The sequence below is a fragment of the Siphateles boraxobius genome, unplaced genomic scaffold, assembly GCF_051911475.1.
Source record: "Siphateles boraxobius isolate OS27281-9 unplaced genomic scaffold, OSU_SipBor_1 5, whole genome shotgun sequence".
In the NCBI taxonomy this organism is placed as follows: domain Eukaryota; kingdom Metazoa; phylum Chordata; class Actinopteri; order Cypriniformes; family Leuciscidae; genus Siphateles; species Siphateles boraxobius.
Window position 1 is genome coordinate 1175352 of NW_027509141.1, and position 19700 is coordinate 1195051.

Sequence of the window (19700 nt, forward strand, 5' to 3'; positions counted from 1 at the left end):
TCCTAATACTGGTCTCATAACATGAACGATGCTAATTTCAGCTGTAACATAACGTTACATAGAAGACTATCATGCTTGCTTACAGATTAGCATTTGCGTGCTGAAATTAATTCTTCTGTTCTCTGACAGTACTTGCACTTCAGGCGAGGAAGAAAAGGACCAAAACCAAGAAACCCTGCAAAAAGTGAGTACATTGAGTTTGCTACTGGGTATATTGCTCAATATAAAGTCATGAAAAGACTATATGGAAAGCTCATGGAAAGTTATAATAATGAATGAATTTACATTTATTAAGAGGTTCAAAATGTGCACTCCAAGTCAGCAAAAAACAAAACAAAAGAAAAGCTTAATGCATCAAGTTAATAACAAAAGTTTCAAAGGCATTCTGTTTGAAGTCAATAGGGAAGATGCTTCTGTGTGCTGAATAAACTGCTTTTGAGTTGAATTTCAATATCTTGGAAATCGTGCCCACCCCAGTTTCTGAAACAACAACTCTATTAGCCATTCGAGGGTTAACAGGTCAATTTTTTGATAAATTAAAAGTATCATTTATTCATTTTAGATTAGTGAGTCTTAAATCCAAAGAATCAGTCTTTAGCTCATGCTGTTTTTTGTTGATGCGAAATAATTCGATGCGAAGCATTTAATGTAGTTTGACTTTGGTGTGACGGATCACTGTAGCGGCAACAATTTGATTATAAAATTATTCTCTATGCATGTTTTGCTCCAGTTCTTTTATTAATAATAGTTAGTTACTATAATAATAATTCTAATATAGTTTTTTGTTATTTTATCTTTGTTATTAAAAGTAACAGAGATGCAAATAACAAACAGTAGAACAAATACAATATTAAAAAGAAACGAGCAGTAAGAATACAGGAATTGAATAATTGTAACGTGCCTTCGATGTTATTGGATATCTGTCTAGGGGTAAATGGGAGTATAACATTAACAGAAGAGTGTGTGTAACACAAAAGAGGGTAGCGCAATAAAATAAAAGGATATAGGTGAAACTCCATGCAAAAAGTTGAAAAGAAATTAATATTTACAATATTTACAAAGGAACACATAATAATATAATAATACAATAACAAGGTGGGAAGGCGAGCATGAGAGGTGCCGAATAAAATAAATAAATAAAGCAAAACACAGCTAACTAGGTTATATCAGCTAAAATAACTATCAAAAAAATAAAATGTAAAAATAATTTGATTCAGTTTAAAAACGCCCTAACTAAACTATGCTGATTAACCAGATAATCAAAACACTCTCTCCTAAAACTAGTCTCTAATACAACAGGAATTCCTATGTGGTGCACAATGTATGTGGCATGACTTACTTACCTGCTTCCTCCTTCCCAGCCTCACACACACACACACACACACACACACACACACTCACACACACACACACACTCACACACACACACACACACACACACACTCACACACAACGTCAGTGGCGTGCACAGGAGGGGGGCCGGGGGGGCTCAAGCCCCTTTGGTCTCAAAATGTATTGTGCCCCTCTCTGATAATTGTAAATAATAATAATAATAATTATAAATAGTATAATAAATAACAGTACACTGATACACTATTCCCACTTACAGTAATAATACAAAAAAATAGTTTCCTGTGCAGCGCGTCGTACGCAGCAGTTCGCCGCGAGCCTTCAAACGACTGGAGCAGCAGGTAACGTTAAGCTAATATGGAAAAGTTACATTGATCCTACCTTGCTACTGTAAAAGTTGCGGCAGCAGGCGAGTAATGCTTAACTAAAATAAAAACTCGATTTCAGCCGCATAACTGCCGAGTCTAACAATGTCATTCGTTTTTATCCAAGGCAAGTGTTATTAGCGTGGGGAAATACATCTAGTGAAATTAAATCTTAAGTCCATATCCAATTCTAAATTGTGAGGAATTTATATCTTTGATTTCATAGTAACACTTTACAATAAGGCTCATTTGTTTCTTATTCATGTATTAACTAACATGAACTAACAATTACACTAACAAATGTGTTGCTCATCATGGTTAATCGTAGTTAATACACCTGTTAATTGTTTGTTCATTTTATGTCACAGTCAGTGCATTAACTAATGTTAACACATACAACTTTTAATTTTAATAATGTTTTAGTAAATGCTGAAATTAATATTAACTAAGATTAACAAATGCTGTAGAAGTGCAGTTCATGTTAACAAATTTAACTAATGAAACCGTATTGTAAAGTGGTACTGATTTCATGATGGCTAACACTATGTATATAATACATACATAAAATTTACAACATCAACTAAACTAAACGTGAATTCCTCATAATTGCCTTCTTGATTCTCACTGTTTTGTTTGGTAAAGTACATGATGATGCAACAATTTGTAGAGAATCTTGTTGAGGATATTCACTAAAATCTATAGAGTGGGGCAGGGATGCAAAATTTCGTTGGCTAAAACCCAGAAACAGAAGAGTTAGCATTTTAGCACTTTTGGTTCTACTGTCTTGAAGGCAACGGGTTTTTTGAATGGGTTTTTGGTTAAATGCTTGAAATTAGGTCTGTGGCGAGCTGCCGCGAGCACAAGCTCAAGATATTTTCACTTTTCTTATAAAATACATCAGTAATACTCTCTTGTGATTTTTTTAAAGCTTTCAATTGGCTACAGAGGTTGTCGTGGACATTAAATGCCATTAGCCGAACTGGTAAACTCATCTACTCAATAACTGGTTTTCACAGCCTCGTTGTGTTTATAATCGTGCTCTTGAAAACTTTTCTAACTTTAACTTTCAGGGAAAATGTTTTTAAACAAAGACTGAGGGCCGTTTACATGACACCGTTTTCAACTAAAACGTTTTGCCCGTTCATTTACATGACAATGGCATTTTGGGGCCCTGAAAATGCAAACTTATGAAAACGGGTTTCAAAGTGCACGATTGTGGAAACGGTGACAATCAGTCATTACGTGTTCAGTCTTAACGCGTGTAGTAGGGATATGCCATATCATACCGTCCGCGATAATACCGGTATACATTTTTACATGATAAAAAAGTGTCATATCGCGATATCAATAATATAGCAACGCAATGACGTATGGCGCATTTAAGTTCCCTAGCACACACAACAACAACACCTGTCTGAGCGCGAGAGCAGCCTATCAGCCTCCGATGATGATTTAGCAATTTCACAAACAGCTTGAGTGTTCAGCGGGGCTGCGATGCGCGTCTTCTCTCGCGCGCGTTTAGGAGTCGGGACATGACTGAATGGTCTCTTCCACAATCGGGCCATCAGTGCATCGTAACTCAAGTTTATAATTTTCAAGTCTTCTTAATTCTTATCAGTTTAAACATTCAAGCGGTTTTAAACTATCCAGTAAGCTACTCGCGCACTCTCTGAGAGAGTTGCACTGCGTGCATACATAGAGTAGCCTACAGCTCACGAGAAACTAAAGTTATTTTTCGCGGATTATATCGCTTTAATGGGGGGAAAAACGCAAAATTGTGTAAAACTTCCGGTCTTGGTAAGTATACTCATAAACACAGTCGGTTATGTATAAAACACATGTGACAGTGTGACAGACAGTATAATGAAAACAGCAATGGATCCGTGCACTAGCTGTAAAAGTGACAGCAGCCATAGGCTATGCGTATGTCATTAATGTTGTCGTCAAAACAACAAAAGATAGCTTTAATTGTAATGAATGAGAATTATTAGCCTATGTATTTAATTTAATCAGGAAACAGAACTAAAAGACTATGTGTTATTTTACATTTGATTACTTTATTATGTTTCTGTAGTATTTCTGAATACACACATTTAACATTTAATTCAAAGATTGAAATCAAGCTTCCTTGTGTTGTGTAAACTCTTAACAACAAAATTACCACATTGTAAAAACGCAATGAGTGAGCAAACATTTAGGCGAGATAAACATAATAAGAAAATTTTCAACAACAAAAAAGTCTATATCGTTAGAAATATCATTATCGCAAATATTCTTGAAATATCGTGATATAATTTTGAGGCTATATCGCCCACCCCTAGCGTGTAGTGTTTCTTCACAAAGTGACATCGCCAACTACTGGTCATTTTAGTCATTTTCTCAAATCCTTGTGAAAGGGGATTTTTTAAACATTTTTATGTTTTTGTCTGTTTGCGAAAACTTCTGTTGTTAGTAGCCTACATTGTTGTCATGTAAACATACCCTGAAAGAGTTGCCGGAAGCTTAGTGATGGTGACGTTGAAGTCATGCAACCGTGGGGTTGTTCATACGCTTCAAAATTCATAAAAGTTGTGTTCTAAATAATATTTAGTAATATTATAATAATTTCCCTATTTTCGTTTGATGTGTTATGCATTCTAATTGCATCAACATCTTTTCATAGAATGCCAAGGAAATAAAGGATTAAAAAACAAAACAACATCAAAACAGTTTTTTTTTTTTTTTGCGCTTTTTGGTCCTTCGGCCCCTGCCCCTGAGGAGGTCTGTGCACGCCACTGCACAACGTGATGACTTGAGGAGACAGAACAGAACAAATGCAACTATACCCTTAAAACCACAATACTAACAAACAACGTTTCAGGCAAATATTAAACACACAGTATACAATGACTCTAATAACAGTAATACCAACAAAACAGTGCCAATAGTGAGTGCGCAAACAAGCAACAGCAGACTGGGCAACGGGTATTTAAACAGGGTGGCATGAGGTAGGCATTTCACGTTGTCTTTGCTCCAGGTTACCCCACGATTTATTTTGAGAGGCGTCAGCAGAAAAGCACTGCTGCTTTTCATGCAACGTACAGAATGACTCATTATACATTGTGATACAGCCTGTTACGTTGGGTCAGATTGCTTTCCTCACCGTTTTTTAGTGCGGATCTGAGCACAATTGCTCTGTTCATAAAATACATGAAAGAACCAAATAAAGGCAGAAAACGCACCAGGTTCCAAAACCAACGCTCCAAACAAGTCTGGCCTTAGAGTCTCTCCATTGTGTCCAACTTCAACCCAGTCAGTGTTCATCTGTGTGTCTGTGCTCGATGATTGTATTGTATTACATGTAAGAATGTGATGGAGTCTTGGTCTTGTATGAGCCATGGTCTTGTGGCTACATAATATGCTCCAGTTGGTGCTCATATGGGTGACCAGGTTTGAGTCTGGCCTTCTACATATGTGGATCCCGTTCTCTCTACTCATGCCCATTTTTTCCTGTCACCTCTTCCCTGTCTGTCTCAAAAAAAAAAAGTCACAATATCTTGTCTCTTAAAACAAGTAAAATAATAAAAATAATGCTAAAACGCTTAAGAATCAGAGAACCAAACGTAATGGAGAGGAGTAACAAAAATACATTCTAAAATTCTGGGGCCAGATGATGATCATGCAAACGGAAAGAAATACTGTGTGTGTGTGTGTGTGTGTGTGTGTGTGTGTGTGTGTGTGTGTGTTCCTCTGTTAAATACTGGACGACCGCTTGGCTGCCTTGAAGAGAGCTGTTACATAACAGTGCTTTGTGACAGCCATCAAGCCTGATGCGTTTTATTCTCTCACACACACACACACACACACACACACACACACACACACACACACACACACACACACACACACACTTTCATCAACTGAATGCTCAGGTGAAGCACGAGTAGAAGGGAACATGCCCTCTGGGGTCTGCTTGTGTCCTTGAAATACCAAAGATATATCAAAAAACGTAATATGTCAGATGGACAGATCCTTCGGTCAGGCCCTTCTGCAGGAGAGAGGCGGAGTATATGACTTTTCTTCATGAGCCTCTACAAAATCTGTCATCGGCGTCCCCTCTCCTCCTGCGCTGCGTTTATGCCACACCGTGTTTGGCGAGAGTGAGTTTTCACTCACTTATCTATCACCCTCCTCCTCTGCTCCGGTTTCTCTTGCCCTCCCTCTTGTGCTGCCTTGTTTCCAGTCGGATCGGTAGTGTTGAGGCGGCCAGCGAGCGGAGAGCAGGCAGGCACAATCTGGGAGATAGAAAGTCACATCTGTGGTTTAACTCTGGCTCACACAATACCGTCCTGCCCCACGCTGTCCTCTGCCATGTGGCTCCTGGATTGGATCTTTTCGCTCAACACAGCTGTGGTGAAACTAGCCAGCGGTCTGAGGTGCAAGTGAGTGCAACTGTATGTGTGTGTGTGGACAGCAAAGAGTGTAAGCTGAGGTGGCACTGCTGACTTATTGATGTTGGATTCATTTTTAATCAGACAGCTGATGTGCTCAGGCAAGGTACGGGTTGGATTAGTCTTTTGTGACATGTTTGCACCGAGGAAGTGGGACGGGTTTGCAGGACTAATATGGGTGTTACATCCTCCTTGTTGGTGTGACAGATCTTGTATTTTGATCTTGTAACTTTTGTATTTTGCAGCCTTTTGTCCCCTTGAAGTTGTCTCTCCAGGTGTATACACCCTGTCTGTCACTGTGCGCAAGTTGTGGTGCAGTGCTGAAAAACTTAAAGGGCTGGTATCACAGTTCTGTCTGCAGTCAACTGCACTGGGATTTGCTTAGCAGTGTGGATGCTCATTATGTAAGCTGTATCCTCCACAACTGCAGCATTGGGGGTCTGGAAGACTGCGGATGACAGAGAATGTGGCTCTCAGCATGGGCTGCTTGAAACCAAATCAGGTCACAGTTTTGGGGAGTTGAGTGCCATGCAGATGCTGCACTGGCCTCTTTAGCAGCAGGGCGGTTCCTGTTTCGAGTTACTTCAACGATCAATTCTATAAAGTCTTGAGATTTGTCATATCTGTTTTTGAAGATGCCAGGGTACTTAGTGGGCCTTTCTTACTTTTGCTTAGGGTCAGGGATTTTAAGTAATTGCTAACCTTAAGTATTAAACCAAGGTGTGTAAATTGACTTGCACATGTGTACAACAGACATGAATCCATATAGTATAGACTTATAGTTTTGTCCAGGAGACAATAAATGGGTAAAAAATTGAAGGGAGGACCAGAACATCTTAGAAAATCAGTGTTGTGCTCTTGGAGGGCCACCCTCCTGCAGAGTTTAACTTCAGATAAGTCCAGTAGACCTGCCTGGAACATTCAACTGATCCTGAAGGCCTTGATTAACTGGTTGATGTGTGTCTAATTAGGTTTGGAGCTACGCTCTGCAGGTTGTTGACCCTCCGGGAACAGCATTGAACCTGGTCATAGATTTTAAGGGATAGTTCAAAAATTAAAATTCATCAAATTGTCATAAGTTACCAACCCTCTACGGACACACTGAAGCTTGAATCGCCATTAGATGGTACTTTTTCTTTTTTTTTTACTCACCAGACTTTTTACATGGAATGTAAATGAAAAAATTCTAATATATAATACATTTCTTATAACATTATTAAAGACAACAAGTAAAGTCTGCAACAAAATAAGAATAAACAGTCAAAACTACAAGCAATGGCACAAACAAATACAAAAGAACAAAGATACAAATGAAATAGTGCTTTTCAGTAATCGACAGTTAGATACAGATAAGGTAGTGACATTAAATAAAGTAATCAAATGTAAAATGACACTGCATAGTCTTCACTTTATAATTTAAATATAAATGAATCCTTATCAAAGTTACAAAAGTTATTCAGTCAAGAGCTGTTATTTTGCCGTTTGATTAAAAGTAAAAATACAGCTGCAGGAATATTAGGCTGTTATCACTTTAAGATAATGCACGGATCCGATATACTGATACTGTTATGAATGCATTTTCTTTCACAAATGCATTGGCTTTCTCGACTGTCTGTTAATTTAAGACTAGGGATGCTAACGTTTAATCGATGATCAATTAATTGTCGATAATAGTTTAATCGATAACTTTTCAATGGTCGATAAAGCAAGGTCAACATTAGAGTGCATAGTGTTGAGGTGCATGGGCTCATGCTATGAAAAAAGAGCACTTCTAATATGTCAGCAAATTTAAGTTATGGCAAACACTTAAGTTATGGTCATGTTCCCTATATTCACTGTGGAGCCAAGCTTCTAAGCTTTAAAATGACGCTTACATAGAAGAATCTGGTCCGTGTATGTTGCGTTTATTCGTTTTTTGATTTAATTTTGAAAGTAGAAAAAAGAGAAAACGGTTCCTTTTTATTTTTTTTATTTTTTTTTTTAATGAAAAACAAGTATTCAGCTTGAATTTTCATTTCTCCTAGACAGGGATTTCTTCTGTGTAACTGATGAAGGAACAGTTTGATCTTTGGCTGACAAATTGGAGGAATTTATTTAGAGGGGCGTTTCAGTCCGTGTATCGTTCGTTCAGTCGTTTTTTGATTTAATATTGAGAGTAGAAAAATGAGAAAACAGTTTCTTTTTTGTTTTTTCATTTTTTCCAAAGAAACGAAAAACAAGAATTCAGCTGGATTTTCGTTCTGAGGTAGAAAAATGAATAAACAGCTTGAATATTCCGATTTCTACACGTGAGCGGGAATGAAACGCCCCTTTCCTCTGATTTGTCTGCCGAAGATCAAACTGTGTCGTCATCAGTCCTTCCTCGGTAGCGCACAGCAGAATAAGAGTCCTCCGCTGCTGATGATCTGCGGATTCTTAACTCGTTTATTGCAACTACATTTCATCTTTTTCTCATCAAACAACCAGACTAACGAATGGCTCGACAAAACCCGTACCGGGGAAGAGCCTACAGGGCTTTCTTCTGTGTACAACAGCAGTGATAAATAATTAGCTATTTTCCTATTTTCCGGACTGTAAAGTCACGTTTTTTATCATAAGCACGCTGTGATTTATTCCTAAGTGATTTAGGCTTATATAATGCATTTTACTTCAGATAATCTAAATGTTGACTTTCAAAAGTAGGCGCGCCAAAAAGGCTGATCGCTGTATTTTGGTTTATTTTATGGTGTGCGCCAGAAAGATGTTCAATGAGACAGAGATGCGCTTAAGCAGCGCATCGTGTTGTTTTCTTTATTTTTCAAAGGCATGACATTTTGTAGTCATTTTGAATGCACACAAATTAATATATACATTTTACTGTTTGGAATGACAAAGTATTAAACGACAGAGTATTAAGTTATTTCCCCAGCCGAGGAACAAATCCAAGTGATGGCGCCAGCGCATCGCGCTTACACAACATATTATCAGTTCACTTCTGGCATTACAAACTTGACACGCAGCCTGTTCATTATTAAAATAAAACAGTCAACCAAACATATAAAAAGTTATTCTGCCTAATTTTATGTGCTTTTGTACAATATAAAGACTGTGCCGGTCAGTCATAATTTGCTGTTCTTCCAAACTCATTTCTCTTGAAGATGCGGATTTAGCCTTCGTCTATATTAGGATTCGACTGAAGTATGAAGCCTTCATTACATTAATAGTTAGCATCCAAATGTTACATTGCAAATATGGAAACGTTGGGCCGAATGAGAGATGTGCGAACCCAACGTCGGTACAGTTTCAGTTTTGATTCAAATAAATTTGTTTAGGCTTCGTGTTTAAAATAGGCTAAATGTTTTTTGTAATAAAGGGCACAATAGGCTATTTTGATAGGCTACTATGTATATTTTTTATTATACTTGGCTACATTTTTTTGTATTCTTGTTTTCTGAATAGGATACCATTCATTTAAAGATTTGACATAGGCTACAGTAAGGGGAAGTAAAATAGGCATAAAATGTTATTAATAGTGTTTATAATGTTCATTTTGTATTTTATTTACCTTTCTTTTACACTATTTCTGAATAAGCTAATAATAAAATGCGTTTTTTACAGCGTGACGCGCGCGTGTTTTACTCTTAACATGACCCGGTGCACCACGCACAAACGCACATCCGATTATAGGCTAATACATTTTAATGAAACACAAGGCCTACATCATAAAACTCAGAAGAGTATGCATTTTAATATCTATGTTGTTCTCTGTTCTCTAGTTGTTAGATAGTCAGGCTGATGACAGTTCATGCGTGAACGACGTTAGGCCTATTATAGGCAATTCATTATTCTTTCCTTTTAATATTAGTGTTTCAAATATTTAATTTACAATTAATTATATATATTTTGTAAACTTACTGGGCGAGTGCGACCATGCTAGCAGCCGTCATTTACCCTGCCATACCAGCGAAGGTGAATTTAGGCTATATCTACACAGAAGAAAGCCCTGTAGGCTCTTCCCCGGTACGGGTTTTGTCGAGCCATTCGTTAGTCTGGTTGTTTGATGAAAAAAAGATGAAATGTAGTTGCAATAAACGAGTTAAGAATCCGCAGATCATCAGCAGCGGAGGACTCTTATTCTGCTGTGCGCTACCGAGGAAGGACTGATGACGACACAGTTTGATCTTCGGCTGACAAATCAGAGGAAAGGGGCGTTTCATTCCCGCCCACGTGTAGAAACTGAATATTCAAGCTGTTTATTCATTTTTCTACCTCAGAAGGAAAAACGAAAATCAAGCTGAATTCTTGTTTTTCGTTTCTTTGGAAAAAATGAAAAACAAATAAGGAACTGTTTTCTCATTTTTCTACTCTCAATATTAAATCAAAACACGACAGAACGAATGATACACGGATTCGTTTCATTCCCGCCTACGAGTAGAAATCGAATATTCAAGCTGTTTGAAAAAAAAATCGACCTGAGAACGAAAAATGAAAAATCAAGCTGAATACTTGTTTTTCTTTTTTTAAATTTAAAAACGAAAAACGAACTCTTCTCGTTTTCTACTTTCAATATTAAATAAAAAAAAACGAATGAACCAACCGAAGTGCACGGACCGAATCTCCTCGACCACCATCAATGATGATTGATCACCAATCAGCCAATGGATGATTATATCAGGCTAACAGTTTTCAGCTCAAAACTCACTTTCAGGCATTGAAATATCCGAAGGGGATTCTGATCACTGTATGAGGAAGAAATATATTTATATGTGATGCTAAAGGCTACTTATGCTAACCATTGCGATAATAAATACATACTGTATATATTTTTGTGAAAAATGCCAGAGACTGCTTAAAGAATATAGACAAATCATATATGATAATAATAGTGTATTTATTTGGTTTCATGTTTTATCGGCCTCATCACCCCCTGCGCCTTTGTTGATACTGGACTAATGCATCCGCATATGTCATAAAAAACTGGTTAATCTGTATAACTCATAACTCCTGTTTTCTTCTCGTGAGCTTCCTCTGTTGCTCTGGCTAAAAGGATAACAGAGACACTTACTTAATATTCAACAATATTATTGATCTACCTGCATTCACACCATTATATGAGAACTGAACTGAGCTGGACAATGACATCACTGTTTTCTCCAGAGCGACTATAGCTATCTATCTATCGATTAATGTGTTTGTTTTGCCGCCTGTCTATTTACAGCATCCGCTCATATGTGTACAAACGATTGTTGTTATGCACTGGGCTAACGTTAGTTAGTCACCGAACTAAACTGCCAGTGTGAATGCACCCTCAGTCACTTAGTCGCGAATTCCAAGCTAGCAGTTACTAACGTAAACAAACAGGCGCTAACGTGTACAAAAGGCTACTTCAACAGCTTACTTGAAAAGTCTAGGGTGCTTTCACACCAACTCGGAACGGAACGGGCACGGTTCGCATGAAAAATCGCTAATTATGTAAACGCTGTCTGTCATGCGGACCCGGGTGCGCACTGGGGTACCAAACCCGAGACTGCCTGGAGGAGGTGCGCTGAGTTCGGTTGCACTCGAACCGTGCCGCGGCTCGCGTGAATGTGAAAGCATCACGGACTCGGACGTTCTTGTGATCACAAATAAATAGAAGCAGGTGCAACTGAATAGTTATGTGGTCTCTTTTTATGTGAAAGGGTAAAAACCAGTTTGATTCAGCATGATTGATATGCACTCCTAACACAAATTAACATTACTGTCACTGTAAAATTTTTATTGTAAAACTTTCGCTTCTTTCATGCTCAATTTGTAATCTAGCTGGTTTTCAGTCAGCTGGTGAAATGGTGGAGTTGTGTGACGTTGTTCTAAGGAGGCGTTGGAAACGCAACTTGATTTTAGCCTCGGTGCTTGAGGTCAGAGGCCATTGGCCATTTTCAGTCGCTTGCCTGAAATTTGTTTGCATATTTGAGTGATTTTCTTGCATTGTAGAGGGTTGTTTAGGCTACTCATCCTTATGTCCTTATACACAGATACGCACGGGAGCGTTTGAAAGCAGGCGTCTATCAGCCGATCCCTAATATATCCACTGATAGATGGATCCGCTGATAGGCGCCTGCTTTCAAACGCTCCCATGTGTATCTAAGTAAGTGCTCTGAGTGCCAAAGATGTCTATTTACAACATGTTTGTCCCATCAATGGTATAAAAGCCGAAAGTGTGTCCAGACTCTGAACTTAAACATCTATTATTTTACTCACACTGCCTGTCCGCCATCCCGTTAAAAACCTATTTTCTTTGGCTAGTTAACTTATGTTCATGTTTCCCTCATTCATGTGTTGCCCAAGGAGCGATGAAGTACAGACGCCGCGAGCAGGGAAATCTATTTAAAGCGCCTTATTTTATTAATTAAAATATCGATTCTTGGCGCCAGCGTATTGATTCTCGTATCGCACGGAGAAGGACAACGATATATCGCCCTATCGATATTTTGTCCTGCTCCTGCTACAGCTTAGCATCATGTCTGTAACTTTTGCATGGGAAATATGCACAAGGAGCAGAGTTTTCAGTTGGGGTTGGGTTATCTGGCACAAAACCATAGAAATGGAAACCAAGTGTCCGTCTGTGTGTAGTGTCGCTGTTTAGGAAACAGTGTTAGAGTTATGAAATGCACACGTTAATGTAAAACACACACACTCACTGAATCAGCAGAGACTGATGTGCTGTCATCATGTCCTATGATAACCTCTCACTCTCTCTCTGCTTAGTACAGATTGCATAACACAGCAGGTTTAATCTAGCATGCCCAATGATGATCAGTTAACTGCAACTCTCAGACCGCAAGCTAATTCCATCAGTTTTAATATGACACCCTTTAATTGTCTAATAAAGCTTGACTGAAAAAATGAATGCTTGGTTACTTGTTTAGCATACTGCAGAGTAGCATAGATGGAGTACAAACAGTATGCAGTTTTGCACTGTAGTATAAAGTGTTATCCTGCATTATAAGAGATCATTTCTCTCATGTATTTACCCAAAGATAATGTTAAGAGCACTTAGGGCTCACAAAGATTTAAAAACATGGTCAGTGGCAGACTTAAAGGGCTGGTTCAGGGTTTTGGACATCAGACCTCATTTCCAAGTTAGCCTGGGTGTTATTTATCAGTGGAGACAGTTTTCAAAAACGTTCATCCAGTCTTTCCAGTTGCATAGTTCGCTGGTGCTAGGCTAGTGCGAGTCAACAGTATGTGCTAGCCTACCAGTAAAAACAGTTTTACCCACTCCACACTACACCAAAATAAAATAAATGATAACATCAGACTATCGATGTAAATGTCTGTTGAGAGGATAATGTTAGAAATCAAACTACTCTTGCATCTCAATGATCGCATCACATTTACAGGAACTAGTTTTTTCAGCAGCGGTGTAAGTTTACTTTGCTCCGGTTAGTAGTACTGCGCCGAAAAGAAAACACAGAACAGAAGCGCACTACTAGCTAGCTAGTAGTAGCCTTGAACAACGATATTGAAACATTTGATTGTAAACGAAGGAATTGGCACATGGTGATATACTCTGCTTCTGAAGTAATGAGTGTCAGCGGCAGGGAAATACACTTGCGTGATTGTCATGTGGACCGGCTGTCTCGTTTGTCTAGGTAACTTAATATCACTCGGCCGCTGCTGTAGACTGTGCTAATAAATACAGGGAACAAAGTATAACTATTGCAATGCGATGAAAGGGTAGTTTGATTTCTAACATTATTCTCTCAACAGACATTTACATCGATAGTCTGGCGTTATCATTTATTTGCTTTTTCACAACACCACAATGCATTTTGTTATAACTGTGAGTTTTAGTTCGCGTGCTTATGATTTATCATGGATTTAATAATTTCGGTCATCAAAACAAAATGTAGTGATATTTGAATGGTATTTCGAATAATTATTACAGACCGAATATACAACTATTCGTCTACACTTCTACTTTGCCCAGTGCTTGCGCACCATCTCTCCAGAAGTTTTGACTGTATAAAATGTCTTTGTACTTGTTTTAACTAGAGTTGTGGGTATCTCTAACTGTGCTTGCTGCGATAGTACGTTACACGGTGTTCCCTACCATCGTTTTTATTTTTTATAGTTATAAAAATCAGTTAGAGAACAGACACTACAATGAAAAACTGAAGGCGTCTGCTCAATTCAGCGCGAGCCGAACGAGAGTCACAGCACAGATCAGCAGCAGGAGTCAGATTTAATTTATCAGCATGGTGTATCCCGTGCTTATTCGTTTTAAGAAAAGTTATACGTTTAGGGCTCGAATTTCGGTGCGGGTATTGCGCCTAATTTTAATCATTCCCGCAGGTCTTGCGTTTATAATGCGGGAAATTCCCGCACACATTCATTCAATCTAGCATGTAGGCCTATGAGTGAATTTAACCTAACAGATTATAAGATCAAATCAGTCATTTTAAAACTTTCTGCGAGACGCAATTTCACAAACAGCGTGAGTGATTCTGCCATTGCCGCGTCTTCTCTGTCTCTTAAAATAGGTCACACAAGGCAAGCCAATCGCGCTGCAGCTGCAGACGGCGACTCTAGACTCTCGCGGTTCAGGAGTCGGGATATTTGATGGAAATGTCACTTGCACAATCGAGCCATTGCATCGTCACTATTGTTTATAATTTGTGCGTCTTTTTAAGTCTTACCTATTTAAACATTCAAGCGATTTTAACCCGCATAACAAACAGCTCGTGAGTAACAAAACTGAGTTATTTTTCGCCGGTGAATTATAGCGCTTTAACGGTCAAAAGCACACAACATTGTCTAAATTCCAGTCTTGGGGAGTATCCTCTCAAACACAATCGGTTATGTCTTAAAAAAATAATACAAAAAGAAAATGCATGTGACACTATAATGAAAACAGTATGGGCCGTTCACGTTACGTGTTTTTGCGTTCATCCTTTACTGAAACGTCTTCGTCTTCATGGAGAACGTGGCTCATGATTGCTCAGCAACAGGGAGCCCTTTTTAAAAGAGGAGAAAGTGGCGCGGACTGCGCTTTACACGCAACATGTGAACGTGGATCCGTGCACTAGCTCTTAAAGTGAGAGTAGCCTAAAATGTGTCTGTCATTATTGAATATAAAACAACAAAAGATAGCATTAATTGTAAGGAATCAGGATTAATAGCCTATGTATTTAAATTATACAGGACTAAAATACTATTCTGTGTTATTTTTTCCGTTTCTAGCATTTCTGAATACTAGTGTTAGACCTAAACTTTTCTCTTTATTTCAAGTATTTATTTGTGCTACTTTTTTCAATTTAATTCAAAGATTGAAATCAAGCTTCCTTTTGTTGTGTAAACTAAAAAAAATGACCCCATTGTAAAAACACAAATACAATGAGTGAGCAAACATTTAGCTAAACGTATTTTTTTTTAAATTGTCTAAAAAAAACTCCCCCCTCAAATTAAAAAATCCCCCCCATAAGAATGACCTAAAGGGGGATTTCCCCCCTATTTTCCAAAACGAAATTCAGGCCCTTGTTTAATATAAGTGAGATTGACATTGTACAGTTTTTTGTTTGTTTTTTCATTAAGAATAATAATGAACCCACCATTCAAGCAATTGCTGCCCTCGAATTGCCGCTAATTTGAAAGTGCAAGTAAAATGCGCACGGCCGTACAGGCATTCGTGACGGTGCGTTTTCACTGGCACGGAGAAGAACGGAAAACAAAACACTCTGCTACTTTAATTTCTGCTCTGCTCGCATGTGCAAGAAGTGCCACACGGGAGGATAAAATCAGAATTGGGTCACTTGAACCATGTAATATAAATGCGACTAGTGATCCACCGAAATGAAAATTCTGGGCCGAAACCGTAACCGAAAATTTAGGATGCACTTGGCCGAAAACCGAAACTGAAGCCGAAAATGGCTTCTTTTAAAAACTTATACTAATATATATACAGTACAAAACCTAAAATATTTTTAACAATAAATATAAATAATAATACCAAATAATATTATTCTACAAGTTTTATGTTCCATCAAATAAAATAGTTTTTTAACAGTTGTTCAAAAAGATCCACAATTATCTGAATAACTGCACACAAAATCACAGAATGGCAGTGGGCCTGTATTCTGTTGCTGCATGTAAACAATTTTTTACTTGCATTTTAAATTGCTGTGCAAAACAACAGTGCAAAAACAGCACTAGAACTTAATCCAAACTCAAACTGTAAACAACATGTAAGCCTATGTAGTCTTACTGTACGTTCACACCGCCGCCGACTTGAGCGTCAAAGAAGCTCTGGCCGCTCTGTCAAGGACGCTTGTCAAAAAGCACGGGGAAGCTCGTTGACGCTTTGGACGCTCTGACGTAGCAGGGAGAAGAGAAGTGTCACAACATGAAATGTAATAAACAGAAAAAAACAAGCAATACATTGAAGAAACCTTTTATAATGACAGCATTTTTATAACTGTTTTGGTCCCTTTTGGTCGGGGAAAAAAATAATAATTAGCTATTATTATTATTATTATTTGCATTAGGCTATTATTTGCATTAGTGCAATTGGTCAAATCTTTGTCACCGTGAGCAAATGAATTGCATTCCCATGCCTCGTTCTTTTGTAACTGGTCCCTGTAAGCAAACAACGTCATATCATATATGTTAGGAAACCCAGCAACAGCGATTATCAGCTTCTCCTCCATTTTCTCGGAACTAATGTTTTGGTAGGAACGAAAGTTCACATCGTATGTTTCTCCGGAATCAGCCAGAGTGAAGGACGTCTTTATTCTGATTGGTTTCTGGCGTTTTGCCGCTGCTTGCCGCTGAACCGCGTCATAGCTAATTACCATAAAGTTGAGCTTCTTTCAACTTTCTGATTGACGCTCAAAACGCTCAAAACGCCCAAAAGGCAACGCCGAGGGATTTGACGCTCCTTGCAGCTGAGAGAAGCCAGCTTCCATTGGAAATGAATGACTTCCGGCCACTTTGGAAGCTCAAGTCGGCAGCGGTGTGAACGCACCTTTAGGAAACAGTTGTGCAGCGCTACGCAAATTTAATGCAACTGCTATACACAGAAAATTGGACTGGGGGTCTTACATGCGCTTCATGTGGCACACTAGCACACACACGCAAGGTATCTCGCTCTCTCCCTGTCTGGCGTGCGCGCGCTACACGGTTTGGAGCACGAGCTCTTGCTCGCTCGCTCTTCAGGGAGATTTGAACTAATTTGCGGGTATCAGGGAGCCGCTATCAATATGCGGGAGACATCCCTATCTTTGATAGGCAGACGCCTGATAACAGCTTGACCGTAAGTGAAACCTAAGGGCTTGCGCACGGATGGGGGGGGGGCGGGTGACATTCATTTTCGGTTTACGTTTTCGGCTGTTTTTTTTTAATTTCGGCCCGAAACCGATAATGTCATTTTCGGCGGATGAAATTTCGGTGCACCCCTAAATGCGACCTTAGTGCTTGAACAGACACATATTCGTAAAATTGTCAAAATGCCCGTCTCGGCGAGTATCCTCCTAAACGCAGTCACTTATGTCATGCATTTACACTAATGTAAACTATTGAGAAAGAAAATGCGTATCATTTTATTGGATCAGTGCATTCAGTCTTAAAGGGACAGCAGCCTAATATGCCCGCTGATAGACATTAATGTTAATTAAACAACAAAATATAAAGACAAAATCTTTGTAGCTTTAACAGAGAATAATTATATTTAATTTATACAGTTAAGAATATGCAGTGTTGTTTTACATTTGATTATTCAATTTCTGTACCAGAATACTGTTAGACTTACCTAAAAACATGGGGTAAAGCACTGTTTATTTCATTTGAATCTAATTTCTTTTGTATTTATCTATGCTTGTAATTTATTTATTGTTTTAATAATCTTTTTCTGTCACCGTTTCTTCAAGTTAAACCGAACCTTTATTTTGATAGGTTGATGAGTTTTCTGTGTGTAAATGACAATTCTCACATTAATAGAGCCCAAATACAGGCAAATCCTTGAGGAGAGCCTCTTTAAGCAAAACCAAATGATCTGCATTTATGGACAAGATTTAATTTCCAACAGGACGTTAAATTATAGCACTTGACAGAAAACTCTAAGTTACTTTATAAACAATGAAGGAAAAAAGAAAATTAAATGTTTTGGAAGTTTTTGTTAAAAGCTGTTGTGCAGGAATGAATAGAGACAGGAAATGATCGGGGAATGAAGTCAGAATGTCGCCCACCATTGGCTCAGTGTGACAGTACATGCTACTAGACCAACATGCAAACCATTTTTTTATACATATATGTGTTGATTGTGCAATCGAGAGGGTCAATTATTTCTTTCGCAAATTGTGTAATTTATTCAGGACTGTAAAAGGAACGAAAATGTCAAGAATCCAAAGCAGTGAAGTGCATACTTGAAGTACCAAAACACACAAACCCTTATATAAATGTCTCAACACCATAAAAGGCTTGTTAATTGCATAATGAAAAATTATGCAATGATCGTGCCAAAGTGTTTTATAGCCCTGTCAGTCACAGAGACCCTACCTTCTATTGCCAAAGGTTTTGCGGTTGCTAAGAAACTAGCAGAGCATTAAATGCATTTTAGCTAATAAGTGTCCTACTGTAGGACCAATGGCATCTGTACTTTTCTGCATGCTACACATCCTTTTAGCTTTTTGTTTGTGCATTTGCATATGACTGTATTCGTCTGTACATATCTAGATTTTAATGAACAGCTCAGGCTCTAGGGTAATTTTGTAATTCATGTCTTTTTACATTGTATTTGTTTACACCAGCATCCTCCACCTACGTCTCTCCATCTATTTGAAAAGCACTTGATGAGTGTATTATATTCTGTTTGTTAGTACCTGTCTTCTGTTCAGTTCGCCGCTGTGACTCTTCTGACTGCTCTCGTCTGAAGCACTGTTATGGGTAGAGTTCATTCTCTGATCTCAACAGAAGTGAATATTACTAAATATAATAATTGTTAAAGGCTTTCCCGCATTGGGTTTTGCATCTAGCTAGGCCAAATTGTTATTTTGGAAACCATTTCCCAGATTAATTTTACTGAATCAAAAACATGCAGGGTGACCAGTGTAGAAGAAGAAGAAATGTATTTGAAGGATAGCCCCTTGAGATGTATCATCTCGTTTTCGAGGGGGTCCTAGGAACAAACATGAATACAGACAACAGGTTACATTGTATAACACATAATACTTCACGTTCATACCAACATTTAGCTCTCCATTACTATCTCCTCACATACAGGCCCTCTAAGTACATTGGTACAATGAGTATACAGTTATCACACATAACATGCAGGTTCAGTACCATAGAGAATAATGAAGTTCACGTGATAAGTAGAGATAAGTAGAGAGTAAATTATTCCAATCTGAAGGAGCTTTAAATTTGAATGCCCGACGACCTACTTCTTTTTTTAATTTTAGGAACGTAAAAAAATAATTGATCAGTGTGCCTTAAATTATGTGAAGAGCGAAATGGAATTAGATATTGTTTTAGATACAAAGGATAATTTAAGTGATAATGCCTTCTAGGCTTTAAATATAACCAGTTTAATAATTCATAC

General features: G+C 38.2%; 1 protein-coding gene across 3 annotated transcripts in view; it reads left to right on the plus strand.

Moving 5' to 3' along the window:
• Positions 1-19700, plus strand: part of srpk1b (SRSF protein kinase 1b) — a 272032-nt gene that overhangs the window by 2339 nt on the left and 249993 nt on the right. For all 3 annotated transcript variants that reach the window (XM_077204384.1, XM_077204385.1, XM_077204386.1), the window contains exon 2: positions 130-184. In XM_077204384.1, the coding sequence (XP_077060499.1) occupies positions 130-184 (55 nt within the window). The remainder of the gene's footprint in view (positions 1-129; positions 185-19700) is intronic.